The 15,659-nt window shown below is 35.2% G+C and overlaps 2 protein-coding genes across 2 annotated transcripts; one reads left to right on the forward strand and one right to left on the reverse strand.

The window, feature by feature from the left end:
• Positions 1 to 2,428: 2,428 nt before the first annotated feature.
• LOC116117404 lies at positions 2,429 to 4,554 on the forward strand. Its single transcript, XM_031403444.1, has 7 exons — positions 2,429 to 2,768; positions 2,885 to 2,938; positions 3,015 to 3,146; positions 3,256 to 3,364; positions 3,473 to 3,514; positions 3,618 to 3,674; positions 3,754 to 4,554. Exons 1-7 carry the CDS (start codon positions 2,626 to 2,628, stop codon positions 4,384 to 4,386), a joined length of 1,170 nt encoding a protein of 389 aa, XP_031259304.1. The 5' UTR covers positions 2,429 to 2,625; the 3' UTR covers positions 4,387 to 4,554.
• Positions 4,555 to 6,693: 2,139 nt separating this feature from the next.
• LOC116117399 (cysteine proteinase RD21A-like) lies at positions 6,694 to 10,015 on the reverse strand. The gene is made up of 5 exons (XM_031403440.1): positions 9,499 to 10,015; positions 8,213 to 8,448; positions 7,993 to 8,133; positions 7,292 to 7,744; positions 6,694 to 7,106 (listed from the first exon to the last, which is right to left on the reverse strand). Exons 1-5 carry the CDS (start codon positions 9,977 to 9,979, stop codon positions 7,011 to 7,013), a joined length of 1,407 nt encoding a protein of 468 aa, XP_031259300.1. The 5' UTR covers positions 9,980 to 10,015; the 3' UTR covers positions 6,694 to 7,010.
• Positions 10,016 to 15,659: the final 5,644 nt, after the last annotated feature.

Raw genomic sequence — 15,659 nt, forward strand, 5'->3', positions numbered from 1 at the left:
TCTTCAGAATATCTTTTGGGAGACTGATAATTCTAGTTAAAAGTAATGATAAATGGAGACAAGTTGTTGGTGCCATAAATATATACTGAAGATATGATGGAAGCATTTCATAAGTCTTACAATAAAGGAGATGAAGCTGCAGTGAATCTGACTAAACGACAACTGCACAATATAGTGAATGTTAAAGGTGGGCGGACCCTTGTGATGAACAACCTCCTCAACTCTAATGTATAAACTCTCTTACAAAGTGTGGATGGGATTCTAGCTAACAAGCTAGTGCACTGCAAAAGGTGGGTGGGGTCATAATGACCTAGTTCATGATATGATTTCGCAAGATTAGTGGAGGGCTGCCGTTTCTTCTTTTCCCCAGTATTAGCCAGAAATTTTCAATAAGGAGATCATTTCATACCTTATCTGTCAAATGAGTGATGTGAATACTGTAATTGATTCTAAGATCTTTTTTTTTTCCTCAGAGATTTTGTTGCCACCATTCTGTTTGTGCTTGAAGCTGTACGGTGCTTTGTTTCCAAGTTTTTCATTCTCTACAGATTACAATTTCTACTTTTACTTCTGGGAAATTATTTTTGTATAGAGTATGAGACTAATAAGTTCTTCTATAAAAGTAATATTACTTCTTTGCACAACTTTTTTCTAGAATTAGGTACCAGCGCCCGCAGATTGAATGATTGGGATCTTCAGATGTTTAATCAGGAGAAAATATGCAGCATAAAACCAGGGGAGTAATTATTTTATCATAATCTGCTAGCATGGATCAAGATGTTGTCTCTAATAGAAAACCTCAGATGCAACGTTGGCTAGAAAATCGAAATTCCGTAATAATGGTGGACTAGATACTGTAATCATGTAAGTCGATTATAAATTGGGATTGGACGTTTAAGCTTTTACATGGTTATTCTTCTTAAAGTTCTGTATCTTTGTTCACATTCACTTTGTAATCGCAATAACTACATATTGGCCATATTCGTCTGAAATTGTTTCTAAAATTTTTTCTTTCTACTTAATCAGGCTAGTCATATACACAGTCCTGAGAAAAATGATTACATCGGCCCTCTTCTTGTTAACTGGTAATGTCCTCAATGTTAAGCTAAAGTCCATTGGAATTGCCGTCCATGACATATTATTTGTTCATGATAAAAAACAAAAATAAATGTACATGCTCACAAGGGAAGTAGACAGCGATCAAAATTTGCTGTTACCATAGTGATGACATAGACTTGGAAGGGGGCCATCATGTTTTTAACTATTCACACTCATTTCCTTTGGTTAAGCAATTTATGCTTTCTGGATGAAGGTAAATTCTTTTAAGTGAACTGTTGCCATTTATGGGGTTGGATAACTGCTAAACTTAAATTTTGACCATTTAAATTGTAACTTTGTTCACTGTAGGAATGAATGGGGCAGCATCAGCCAGCTATGGCCTATGAGATCACACATCTGTATAACAATGATGTGATTTAAGAGAATATTAATGTTAACACCAAGTTAGGTGAACTATGATTGAACCTGTATAATGCTAGTTCCTTTGAGGACCAGAGCTACTGCAACTACAGACAAATTGATATGGTGACATCAATTGCTAGTGAAAGCTACTTAAAATATGCCTTATGCTCTCCGAATTGAAGATTTTTTTTTCCAGGCCTGTGTTCCACTGATGGTTAAAGTTCTTATGTTATTTTACTACTAAGTTTCTTGGAAATTCTGAAACAGCCAACTCAAGGTTAAATATGCACTCCGACTGGTAGTCATTCCTTCCATTTTGTCGACGTGTACTCATCAGATATTTCGTTGAAGTATGCTGCTCTTCTTTGACGTCTATCATGGTAATCCTCTTTATTACGATTGCAAATTAGTGAGCCAGCCCTTTTTATTAGTAGTAATATTACACTTATAAATTTTTCTTATTAACTTTCTCTTATAAACGTTATGTGTCAGTTTATAATTAATTAGTTTATAATAAGCTTCACCTAATTAAATATAAATTGATCAATTATGAATTGTTACGTCAATATTTGTGAAAGAAAGTTGTGAGATATGTTTGTCAATCTATCTTGATTCTTTTAATGGGGAAGGTAATCCATATTTGTGAGAGAAAGTTGTGAGATATATTTGCCAATCTATCTTGATTATTTTAATGGGGAAGGTAATTCAGTAACTGCAGAGTTGTTACTGGGTTTTCCATTGACCTGTTGGAGGACTCGTACAGAACAAAAAGGAAGGTTCAAAGTAAAAACTAGGAGAGGCTGTCTGCCAAAGAAATGGCATGCCCCGCCCCCCCTGCAAAAAAACGCATATCAAAGATCTGTAAATCAACGGGTGAAAATGGTCAATCGAAATGGTTCTTGGGTGAAATAGTCATTTAACGTGGTTATTGATTCATAAATGTAAGGGCCCCTACACAAAACTGCCTGAAAAGGTCAATGTAGCACTGAATTAAGTTAGGAGCGTCTTTGATACACTTCACTGTGTGCGCTTGGGAATGGGCAATTGGCAATTGCTCTGTTTGTTCCTCTTTTTTTCTTTTTTAATAGCTATTTGAACTAGGAATCTTTGTCTAGTGGTGGCTCATACTCAATTCTCTCTCTTTTTCTAATTCTTTGTGTGTCAATGGAAGGTGGACTTCCCATGCTTAACTGTCTCTTGCAGCAGACACTGAGAAGCCTATGTTCAACTTCTGATTCCTCTAATTCCTCAAAGTGGGTGTATGCTGTCTTTTGGAGGATATTGCCTCGTAATTACCCACCTCCGAAGTAAGAAAACTAAAATAATGTGATTGTCAACTGCTAAATCCAAAAAAGTTCATTTGTTTTCTTATGTCCGAATTCAAGTGTACTCATTGTCTGTAGATCACATTGCTATGATGCAGGTGGGATTATGGAGGAAGTGCTCTTGATCGTTCAAAAGGCAATAAAAGAAATTGGTAATTCATAAGAACTGCAAAAAACTCAATTCCCATTTGTTCTTTGTTTGAGTTTATAAGTTGAATTTTGTTTCAGGATTCTTGTATGGGAAGATGGGTTCTGTGATTTCTATGAATGTGAGCGTGCGGGATGTGGCTACATAAAGGGAAGGTTTGGAGTTGATGTCTTCTTCAAAATGTCTCATGAGGTTTATAACTACGGAGAAGGGTGAGATTAATACTCTATTTTATATTCCAATTGTTTAAACTAAGGAAAATGAAAATACGAAGAGTATTGGAGAAGTTAAATACTCAATGTGTGTTCTGCTTTGTTGCAGATTAGTGGGGAAAATTGCAGCAGATAACAGTCACAAATGGGTTTATACAGAAGCCATAAAAGAACATGATCCTAGCTTCGTCTCCTCCTGGAATGCGTCTATTGAGCCTGTAAGAGACAAAATACAAAATTTCTGTTGAAGGAAAATGAATGCATGTGTGAAGTGTAAACCTTTTCCACCTATCCTAACTTTGTCATGATTTTGACTTGTAATTCAGCAACCAAAGGCTTGGGAAATTCAGTTTAATTCCGGCATCCAGGTTTGCTTTTCTGCATCCTTATAGAACTGTAGAAGAGACATTTGTGTAGAATTACGCAATTTGAGTAAACAAGATCATATCATACATTTCTTTTATTATGCAGACAATTGCCGTTATTTCTGTGAGAGAAGGCATTATTCAACTGGGTTCATTTGATAAGGTACTTCTTTTCACTGCATATTTTGTGCTTTTTTTTTTTTTTTTTTGGCATAAAATCGAATGATTGATATGTTCTATAGGTTTTGGAAGATCTCAGCCTGGTTATCAACGTACAGAGGAAATTCAGCTATCTACAGAGCATTCCAGGTGTCTTCGCCATACAAAGGCCATACCTACCTATCCATTTTCCATACATCATCAAACCCAATACTCAGATGAGTGAAAGCCAGGAAACGGCTTTCTTAGCTGATGAAAAGCAGCAGCTATCCGGAGCAAAAAGATTGTTCAATGAAATTCCTCAAGATTTCCCAATTAAGTCAATGAACTTTGGGTGGAACAGCCCTCAAAATGGCATTGCTGGAGCTCCTATTTGGTCAATACCTCCTCTTTTGCCTACCATGTCTTGCAGTCTTGGAGCTCTGCTATCCAAGTTACCTTCTGTGTTCCCATCCAATAACATCAATGAATCTCCTGCCACAGCCCTCATCAACAACCGCAACAGCATTAGTGCTATGTGTCAGAAAGTTAAGGTTGATAACAGTGCTGTATTAAGTGAACTCCAAGTTGCTGATAGAAAAGTAGAGTCCTCATGTCAAATAGATGGTCAAGAACGGAAGCCGGTATATATAAACACTCATTTAGAGGTGAAGGAGATGGTGGAATTAGGATTTGAATCTCTGAGGGAGGGAGAAAGTGCTCTAAACATAAATTAATCAGGATAAGCATGCCAATTTGTATTATTTATGGTCATGAAGAGAAGGATTGGCTACTTCCAGGCATAATCCTTTTCTTCTGCACCATTGTGCTTTTCTTAATGTAATCTTAGAATTATGTAACATGTTCTTTTTCTTTTGTTTTATATTGAAATAAACTTCAACATCTGCAATAAAACTTAAGGGACAACTGAATGCATTTGGATTAGCCTGGTAATCATTTTGGGTACGAACCATGTGCAATAGCGGGGAGATAATAAAGATGATAACGATTTTAAACATGAATAGGAGTTGATTCATGTGACACTGTCTATGTAACACAGCAAGGCTGTGGTATGAAATGAAACAACATTTGTACTTGAAACTATTATTAAAACCGTACTTATTGAGGCAGCTTTCATAATCAAGATTCATTTTATAGTTAAGACAAAGGGTTCCGGTCATTAAGTGGACTCCAATGGTCTCTGTCCATCCCTTGGGGTACTAGACTCCTCCATAATACAATTAATGGTCCCCAGAAACCCATATGACAGAAAGATAATTAAAAATCAAATTGTTGAATGCGACATTTGGTTTCCAGCCTCCGACAAATTGCATGGTCCCAACCTCCAACTTTTAGATTTTTAATTTTTCTAAGAAAACGAGTTGTGATTGTATTATGAGACATTCAAGTGACCCCATTTGCTTAGATAAGGTCATATTATTGTAACCCCCTCTAGACTCAAATAAAATCAATTAATTCAGAGGATTATTGATCATTGATTTCTTCCTTCTTCTCAGCTTGTAATATCATCAGATCAGTAGTAGTCAATAACTCCTGCATACAATTGGCATGTACTAAAAACTTTCCGGGCAATTTTATGATGCTTAGATGCATGTTTTACTTCAAGTAGCTGACTGCTTTTAAATCGATGGATTACAGATTTTTAGACGGAGATTTTAATGAATGTATTTGGTACTACTTGGACTCTTCTGCTGGCAATTTGCAAATGTCAAAACCTATCCATTTTTGTGATGAAACAAAGAAGTAAAAGAAAGCTATTGTTACCTCTGTATAAAAACCAACTAGATCAATAAAAAAGAAAAGACAACCTCTGTATGGAAGCTCTTTTATTGGCCACTATCAAAATTTAAATACTTCAAAAGGGATAATATCTTTCCAATATTATAATCAACAAAGTTTTTCGATTCGAAATTCAAGAATATTTCCACAATAATAATGTTATCAAATCAACAATATTCAATATTACATATAAGAGGTTTTTCTTTGAAAAATAATAAGGAATCGGGGACAGCCCCTGTACCAGAGTAAACTGGGATAAAGACGGGAACTACAACATCCAGGCATTGGATTGATAAACCAATTAATTAAAACAACTACTAGACGAAGGCATGATTTACAGAGATTCAGAGAATATTTGGAAATTGACAACACGAAGCCAGTAAATGTGATGCACCTATCATGCACTAAATCCTGTCATCCTCTGTTTAAATCCAGATTTTTTTTCTTGAGCAGTGCCTCGTCAGATCTTTCTGATAAGCACAACTTTTAATTGTTATATAATTATGACTATTGACTTTTGGTATAATTGGTATATTCTTAACAAGAAAATTAGAAAGTGCCAAGCATCATTAATTCACAACAAACGATGCCTTTATGATATAAGTAAGAACTAGCCAAAAGATTATTGTTAAAAGAACATTCAAATCAAATTCTGGGGTTTATTTATACTTCATCTCCCTTCTGATAGGACTGTGTACTAAGACCCAACTCTGTTGGAATTTCAATATTTTATGTGGGTCGAGGCACTAATATCTTCCAAAGTTGAATTAAAATGTGACAGAAAATTATATGACTTTTCATGTATCTTGATCCAATATTTGGAGTTAACAGGACAATTAATGTCACAAAGTTTAAATTGATATAGCCTAACCCAATAACATATGCCCCGGCAGAGACAATTTGACATAAATTAAATCAAATGAGATAATTAGCGGGGCTAAATAGATTTTACTTTCAATTAAAAAAAAGCACTCTGATCTAAAACAACCTGACGAGTGGCCAAAATAAGATGTGGGAGCTTAGCCAACTTAGGCAGAGGCGTAGAGCATTGGAAACACTTCCGTTGTTACTGTTAACAGGGCTTCGAATGGATTGCCACGGCCTAAATAACTTTAATTAGTGGACTACCATCGAGCACCCAATAAGAATTTAGACCCCCCTAGAAAGAATCTAAGCAAATTTGGCATCAATGCTAGGAGATATTTTTCTTAATAGAAGCAACTAATCAATGAGGGATCGAGATATCAAGAAATCCATGGAGAACATTTAGATAAGGTATTATAAAGCTACTGCCGAATGAATTACCGAATTTACAGAGGTACTGCAAATTGACAAATGACAACAATATAACCGTTTGTTGTTCAGTGCAATTCAGATAAGTTATGTACACAATCAGCATTCATAATAATCTTTTATAGACCTTCCACTTCTGCTTCTGGCAGACAAATTATAGTTGAAATGACTGTATGCAGTATGATAAACCAAGAAGCCAAATTCAAGCACTGATCTTGATTGTTCGGCCACCCTTCTGTCATCAACTGCTTAACAGTATAGTCTCTGCTTAAGCACTGTCCTTTTTGCCTTCACTTCCATGAGCCCAATTAGGTACGGCAGGAGTACGCCTCATTGCCTTCACTCCCAGTGGGTTGTTCTTGCTCTGTTGCAGAAAGATTTAATAAGTATTATATAGGAGGAAAATGAATATTTCTAGGGGGGTATAAGAGAGACAGATCTAAGTTACTCAACAATGGTTGAAAATGTAAGAAGAGAAATAAAAATATGTCAATGCTCAACACAGAGAATAACTAAGAACACAACATAGTAAGGTTTAGTTGGTCTTACCGTCAAGCAAGTCCCTGAACGAACGTTACAGACAGGATAGTCATGAGGGCAGCAGCTGTAATGGTCATCACAGCAAGTGGCGGACTCAAGTGGGCAGCATCCCCATGCAAAGCAATAGTTCCCGTATTCATAGACACAGCAGCAGGTGTTGCTCTCAGGGCAGCTGTAATAACTGTCACAAACAGTTGGTGGTTTAATGGGAGATGGAGGAGATGGTCCAGGGTTTGGGGGATTTTGGCCTGTCTTGATTGGATAAGAGGCCTCAACGGCAATTCCACATTTCCCTGTGGCAGTGCCAAGCAAGTTACGCTCCATCTTGATGTAGCCTGATTCTCCCCAGCTTTTGCCCCATGAATTTTTCACAAGCCAGTAATCAACTCCATTATCTGTGCCATATCCAACGGCAGTAACACCATGGTCAAGCGCCGTCCCACATCTTCCACTAAATACACCCTGCCAGTTTGAGACAAAAAAAATACTTAATAATTCATACAATACAAACAAATCAGAGATAACATAGTTCAACGTCTAGCATAATCTTCGTGTTTCGAAGCCATCAAACTCTGCACATTCTCACAATATTCGCTCTCACCAGAGCTTGTCAGAGTTATTTATTTCTAACAAATTTAAAACTATCAATATCCTATATCTTTCTGCCAAGAAAAATAAAAGATAATTTATTACAAAGAGATAAAATTTACCGAATCATAGAACTGGAATTCCCGGCCACCTGCTTCAATGGCAACACTCACTGGTTGATTTGCAACTGCCTTTTGCAAAGCTTTCTCATTATTTTCAGGAACATCTTCGTAATTATCAATCGTAACAACCTTGGCATTTTTCTGCATAAAGCAAAAAATACAGGGTGAGAAGTAGTCTCTAATTAGTATTTCCTTCTTGAAAGCAAAACAATTTACTTACCCGGTATGTGTCACATCTGCCATCAACAGCCATGTAGGGATAATCCTCTTCGGTGTCAATACCACCATTGTTAATTATGAACTCAAAGGCGTAGTCCATCAGACCACCATTACATCCTTCATTATATGATGTATCACAGTCCACTAACTCCTGCTCAGATAGAGAGATAAGGTCACCTGTAACTATCTTGTTTATACCTTCCACGGCTGCAATTGTTGAAAATGCCCAGCAACTCCCTGCATTCCAAGCAGATATAATCAATATTCTCTTCTAGTCAACTGCTGATCTTATATACGTAATCTAATATTTTATCAACAACTAATAATTAAAAATTAATCATTAAGCTTCAATATAGAACAATACTTGTACTTAACTTTACCCAGAATTTTTATTTTGTAGGAAATCAGAAAATAAATAATTTTAAAATAGGCGGAGATTCATATAAGTATTGTTTGGATATCCATTAGTGATTGTATATTTTAATTTTGTATTTGATAGTAAATCTATAAGACCATTCAATATCAGTAATCAAATAAAACAATTGGAATATGCATAGTTTGTTGGCATGATCCAGGTGCAAGTGAAAGGACCGGCCACGTACAGCTGTGAAAGGCTGAAAGCTGCCAAGTCCTGTAGGCCCTCTCTCTACGCCGAAAGTGTATGGATATGGCCTGTATACAATAAATACTTACTGTAGGTTCTGTGAATATGAACCAGATTGCAGCTATGTGCAATCGACTACCAATCCTACAAGCTTTAACTTTCCCCTTTAAACCTAACCAGATTCTTCTCCATGATGTTTATTTTGTCAGATAAAATATTTTTTTTTTTCAAGATAGATCCTCCTTTATCACCAATTAAAAAAAAAAAAAATGGACAAAAAGCTCAAATCTCGATTAATCCAACTCTATCGGAAAAAAAGCCAGAAATCCGTGACAATTGATAGGGACAAAGTTGTCTTAGCAACAGTGGAAGTTCAGGTTGTCTATTGGCACTTTCCCTACTGTGTTCCACTCTTTAAACATAATATATTCTCCCATAATCAAACTTAGATTCAATTTCTGGACAATAATAATATACAGGAATAATTAAGAGTTAAGAGGACATAAAAGTCAACTTAATTTGATACTTCCTTTGCTTAGCCGATGACAGATTTCAAAACATGTCTGAATTCCAAAATTACCCTTTATCATCTTTCTCGTTAAAACTTAAATCAAAATAATATACGATAATCAATTTAAACTGAAAACGATTTTAAACATTTGATGATAATTATAATAACTCACCACAGCTTCCTTGATCTTTAACCTCAACGACGGCGCCCTTCTTCCTCCAATCAACGGAATCCGGCAACTCCTCGCCGACACGTGGCTGATAACGATCACTAACCTTTGACTTCAAGGAGTTCTTCCTAAAGCCAGTCCTTGCTCCCAGGTACTTGGACCGATACTCCTCGTTTGTCAAGTCAGCAAACCGGTTCAACCCAACCTTGTAGGTCCGGTTCTCCGAATTATGTTCATCAATAAACCTCAAATTATCCTTAAAAATCTCAAACCTCTTTTCTTTTTCACCCAAACCGTTGTATGCTTTCCCATGCTTTACAAGCCATGTTTCGTATATAGCCATAACTTCATCATCGGTCCTCCAGCTAGATTTTGAGGCATGGCTTTGGTCGTAGGAGATGATCGACATGTCTAAGGCCGATGATAAAGTAAATAAAAATAACAAGAAGGTGGCCATAGTTATCGACGATCTATGCAAACCCATCTTGGTTATTTGCAGTCCACAGTAGTGTTTTGGGAGTTGTTTTGAGAGCTGTTGATGGAAAGGAGGTGGAGAATAGTTTTTATAATGGAAAATGAGTGAATAAAATTAATGAGAGCAGACAAAGATAGAAATAAAATTTAATTAAAATGGATTTTTATCAATCAATGAAGAATTAAATTAGAGATATCAAATAAGTCTTGGACATGTGGATGAGACATGATAGGCTGGAGCAAAGAGTAGTGGAACGGTTGTAAATAAATCGAGGGTGGTCCTCACGCGCGGCTTCGTTCAGTAAAAACGTTTCTCTTTCTAGAAGGCGATTGTCTTTGCTAGGTGCAAGGTAGCTTAAATGAATGAAAGACAGTGACTGTGACTGGCGTTTTTGTCTTTGAAGTAGGACCCACAAGCACCCGAAGTTGGAAGAGAAATTGTTTTTTGCATCAATTATTTCGTCCCCTTTCGCTGTCCATATTGCTCACCACCTACCATACGACTTTTTCTTTTTTATATTTTTAAAAAAATTTGAATTAAAATGTGCCTATCCTCATACAAGATTTTATTTTATTTTCATTTACTTATTACACTTAAATACGTTCTCACTCTTGACCAAATGAATCATATATGCTGTGACCACGCTATATAAATTCAAACAACAAAACTTTTGTTATACTGTTAAACAAATGATCTAAAATTAAATTGGTTGATGGTGATACCAGGATCAACAAGCCAATCACAATAAAGGAGATGGATGACACCAAAGATATTTATGTAATTTACCAATGAATGAGTTCTCTTAATACCTTTAGCAATTGCATTTTTCTATTTTTCTTTTTCTTTTTCATTTCAATCAGTAATTGTAACTAACATGATTGACATTATTTACTTAATAATAATTGAGTTTCTTATTTGAAGATTCTATATTCAAGGAGCACTATAAAAGAAATAACAATGATGACAAGAACTCATTTGAATAAGAGGCGCAAATGCAATGGGCCATAACCCATAAGATGGAATCTTTAATTATTACAATTGATGAGTTCAACGACAAAAAGCGTGATGTAATTTCAGACTCATATATGATAACAACAATTAGATGGTGATAACAACGTTCCGTTCCATTAAATAACAATCATACAAGTCTTAGTAGGAAGATAAGATATTTTAGGTGTAATTGCTTGGGATTTCTTTTCTTCATCAGTTGTTGAACGGCAGTGCTTATCATTTTAGACGAGTTTTATCGTGTAAGAAGACATGAGAAAGGAATAGGATATATCTTTGATAAATAAAATAGTATATCCTTTTAGGCATCTAATTACCCGACACATTTACAATTTTATGATAATTCATTTTTGCATGATTTTCAACTATTTTGGTTTGCAATAGGCTTGCATAAGTTATCTAGATAAGTTGCAATTGCACCATGATCCATGTATATAAGATAAAAGGATTATTTCTGTTATCCCATATATTGTTTATGATATGATATCTCCATCTCCAATCATTTATGTACAGGAAATATAACATGTGATTTGCTTTACTCTTCAAAAAATAGTGGCCCAATACGTAACCTGAACCGTCTTGTGAATTTATATTTTGTGTGGTGTCCAATTAACTCCAAAACATGAATCTCTTATCTCTTCAATTGGGTGTTGGGGCTCTTTGCTCCCATGTGATGGTGAAACAAGCACCATTCTTCATGGAATATTAAGGATCCAAAAGCTTGTGCATACGTGGATTTGTTCCTTTCTTCTTTCCATTCTCATCTTTTCTATTTGCTTATGCACTTCTAAAAGAAGAGCCTCGAGATTCTGAATTGTTTTCTTCTGAGTTGGGTAGTGTGGGAAAGTGAAAATAGGGACCATCTTTTCACAACTTGTTACTTAAATTACTTTCTTTGTTGTTGCTTTGGGTCCCACCTTTTGTTCTATATTGGTGGCACTATGACCCACTTGTGATTGACAGTTTAAGCGCCCATCAACCATTCATACTTGATCATCAACTGGGCTGCCGACTAAACGACATTAAAGGCTAATATTAATGGCACGTAATACGTATCTTGGGGAGCTGGTATAATCTATCAATACAACGCGAACATGCATACGAATGACAGAGATTGGATCTTAATTAGAATCCATACCTGTTATCAATTTGCTGAAGAAGAGATCTCCCCCACGTCTTTAAAGCTGGTATATGATGTTGATTGAATCCTCACCCAATATCTCAACATCTGTTTACCAATTCAGATCTCAAATGTCAGTTAAAAATCAAGAAAGTCAAACTGGAATTCTTTTCTTCAATACGAAGATGGTATCTTGTACAAAAAGATTAATTGAATCTTGCCTGTTTAATTCTAATATATATTCTGAGACTTTACCTCTCTCCCTAAGCCAGCTAAAAGTCTAAAACTTTTAATTACTCCTTTTTTAGATAATAATTTATTATAAAATTAATCGTCATAAATGGGACATTAGTATTACGTGTGACCGGCCAGGCGGCTCAGGCCTACCGGGTACTCATAACCTACCCTCTTTCTTGAACTGATAAATCTGCTTGAAATGTGAGATTCTGTATGAATATGATGGAAATAAATGCTCTACTCTTTTGAACGCTAAATTTAATCATCCTCTCTGGCCATCCTAATAATGTCTGGGAGACTCAAGCCCACGTTAGATTCCTTTACTCTTTTACAGGGTATTCAATGCTGGCAACAATCATTTGTAGGCGGCTTTTCTATTGCTCTTGACTGAATAATTTCATCAGCTTAAATTTGTAAATGAGGCAAAAAATACTGGGCCTAATATAGTCAATTATCCAAGAGCCCAGGACTAAAGAAGATCTCACATAATCGAATTAAGTCTTGGGCTCTCTGAGAACAGTGATTTTGGGTCAGGCTCAGCCAAAATACATAACAAGCCCACTGGTTTAGTTTACAGTGTTTACATGATTGTGGAAGAATGAACGTGAGCCCGTCCTTGTAAGTATTTTTATTTGAAACAAAACACTTCCTCCGGAATATATAAGCTCGTAATTTACAAGTTTTTCCAGTTCCCGCACCACACCACCTAATTACACTCATACAACTATCAGAAAATGAGGACTAAGTAACTCACTAAAATCAGTATGAACTTTTTACGATTCTATCTGAAACACAAACAAATAATTAATATTACTGTCACATATTAAACGTCGGAAGTAAATACATTTTGATCCTGGGCTCAAAAATTTCCAAAGTAAAACTTAGTTGTGTAAGCTCGAAAAGATTAAAAATGGATGGAACCATTCATCGCAAAAGCAAGATGTCAGATGTCACTAAGCATTGAATTTATAAAATTAAAATAATTGTCACCACATTGTAACCAAATATACCATATATCTCAGTACGAACCTCTTCTGCTCCCATATCTCTCTACATTGTATTGAAGCATGAATTGACGAAATAAGGAGGTATGTGAGAAGAAAGAAAATAAGCAAAAAGTATTCTAACTTCGATGTCAACCTAGTTTAATGAGGGGAACAGAATCAGGCATCAGGGAGGAATTATGCAGTTTACTAATTGTGATTAATGTTAAGACTTAAACATATGTATATGATATATTAATTACTTAGTTTTTCATGTTTTGAAGATTTAGTTGTGATCATGGACTCGGATGTCACAATTTCAAAATTGGTTCTTCGTTGAATATGTTAATAGAAGTAATTTAGAGAGGCTTCTGATGAATTTGATCCTTGGTAACCAGTAAGGAACCAGAGAGATCTAAAGAGTGGTAACAAGATAATATGGCTTTTATAAGAAGCACTGTCAAAACTGGAGTGATGTAAAAAATCTGTGAAAATTGAAGACTCGTAAGAGCAAGGGTCCAGAGCAAAATAAAGATATACATGCGTTAGTCATGAAAACTGTGTTTCTAATGTGATGATTTTCTGATTCAAATTTCTGCTATTGAAAAGAACATGATAAATGACCCAAAACCAAATGAAGATTGTTTTTTGTCCTTGCTAATAATTTTAATAAAAATAATATGAAATATGGGCGCTGTGAATAGAGTTAATTTGGCTGTAAATAATCACAACTAACTCACGGCTATAAGCAATCAAAAGCCTACAGGAATTGAGCAATCTTTTGAAGTAACTTAACATTCAACCCTCCCTAAACCCCCAACCTCTTTTTGAATAAAGAAGCACAAATAGTCGCATTATAGAACAAAAATGTACTTATATTATGTGACTCGTTTTATCAATGTATAGTTTGAAACTTATAAAGCTTAAACTACACTACACACGTCAACTCTCCATAAACGAGTATAAACTTGTCTTGGGTAGTAAGTAAGAACCAAGTTCACACTACTAGTCCACAGGTAAAAAGTTATTGTTTAATATACAAGTCATAAATTGTCAAAAGCAATCAAAGAAATGATGACAACAAAGTCAACTACATAATATCAAAAGTCCAAACCATGGAAATAACTTATATTTTCAAATTTCAATTTGTCACAACTTGACAAGCAACGCGTTAGGTAGAAAACCTGTGGAAAACATTTGACGTGCGAGCAGGATCGGACACTTCACCACGAAACTCATTCTTTTGTTTTGAATATCATATTAGACTTACGTTCCCGTCAAACCTATAAATTGGTCACGAGTTTCATTTCATCCATGTGAAAATGCTTTTTTTATTTTATTTAGACTTTGATTGCTTCCGAGTAATAGGACGAGCATTGAATTTGAATACAATACTCTCTGAATATCCTTTGGACTTTCTTTGAAGTTTCTTGCAAACAGATCTGTCTTGCAAAAAGAATTTAGCCACCAAATCCTTGTGTTGCTTGGATTAGTATAACTTTGTTTACAAGCCTTACTCAATAGTGTTCTAAATTTATTTTACATGGGAAAGTTATGGGATTTCAGCAGTCGGTGTCTTTTGAGTTGAGCCAAGAAGAAAGCGAAAGATTATTAAAAAGGGAAAAAATGTGAATAGTCAACAAAAGAAGGAAGCAAATAGATAAAGATAAAGAAAAACGTTCACAACCAAGACATTTGCTGACCTGGTTTTGAGGCTAACCCTAGATCCATGCATGTTGTATAAGTGTTCTAGTTGAACTTCTCCATCTAATTACACTACCTACCTACCATAATTAATATATTCTTTTTAAAGGAAAATAAAAACAAAAACACCAGAAATCAAGAGATTCTAATTTAAAATTTTTTATTTTTTTCTAAATCAGCCGACAAAATGCATCAGAGATAATTTAGCCTTGATTTTTGGAATTCAAGTTTTCCATGTCAAAATAATTCCATTCTTAGTCCAAAGTAATTCAATGAAATGTAATTAGGGTCAGTAGAATAATTCAATGCTATATCTCAAAAAGACCGGCTTTCAAAATTTGAATAGATGAATCCATTATCAATCCCTCTAAATAGAAACAGAAGCAAAATCTAAATAGTTCAAAATTACCATTAGGTTCTCGGTTCTACATTCATAAAACCTACTGTTGACATTACTGAATATTTTTTATTCATTGTGGTTAAGACTATATTAAGGATTTCTGTATTTACCAGATCATCGTCAACTAATATGTTAAACATAATCATCTATTAAAATCCAATCTAATGCAGAACGTAACAAAAAATAGGGGTTTGGCGTGTAAGCAAACTATGTCTCATAGTTTCGATAAGAAAACAA

Source organism: Pistacia vera, unplaced genomic scaffold (assembly GCF_008641045.1).
Source record: "Pistacia vera cultivar Batoury unplaced genomic scaffold, PisVer_v2 Contig806, whole genome shotgun sequence".
In the NCBI taxonomy this organism is placed as follows: Eukaryota; Viridiplantae; Streptophyta; class Magnoliopsida; order Sapindales; family Anacardiaceae; genus Pistacia; species Pistacia vera.

Excerpts from the sequence above, each read along its gene's own strand:
- LOC116117404 (XM_031403444.1), top strand. The coding sequence starts at position 2,626 with ATGGAAGGTGGACTTCCCATGCTTAACTGTCTCTTGCAGCAGACACTG. Across the intron at positions 3,147-3,255 it reads GTTTATAACTACGGAGAAGG|ATTAGTGGGGAAAATTGCAG; the intron begins GTGAGATTAATA and ends GCTTTGTTGCAG. Across the intron at positions 3,365-3,472 it reads GGAATGCGTCTATTGAGCCT|CAACCAAAGGCTTGGGAAAT; the intron begins GTAAGAGACAAA and ends CTTGTAATTCAG.
- LOC116117399 (XM_031403440.1), bottom strand. The coding sequence starts at position 9,979 with ATGGGTTTGCATAGATCGTCGATAACTATGGCCACCTTCTTGTTATTT. Across the intron at positions 8,449-9,498 it reads TAAAGATCAAGGAAGCTGTG|GGAGTTGCTGGGCATTTTCA; the intron begins GTGAGTTATTAT and ends CTTGGAATGCAG. Across the intron at positions 7,107-7,291 it reads GTTCAGGGACTTGCTTGACG|AGCAAGAACAACCCACTGGG; the intron begins GTAAGACCAACT and ends TTTCTGCAACAG.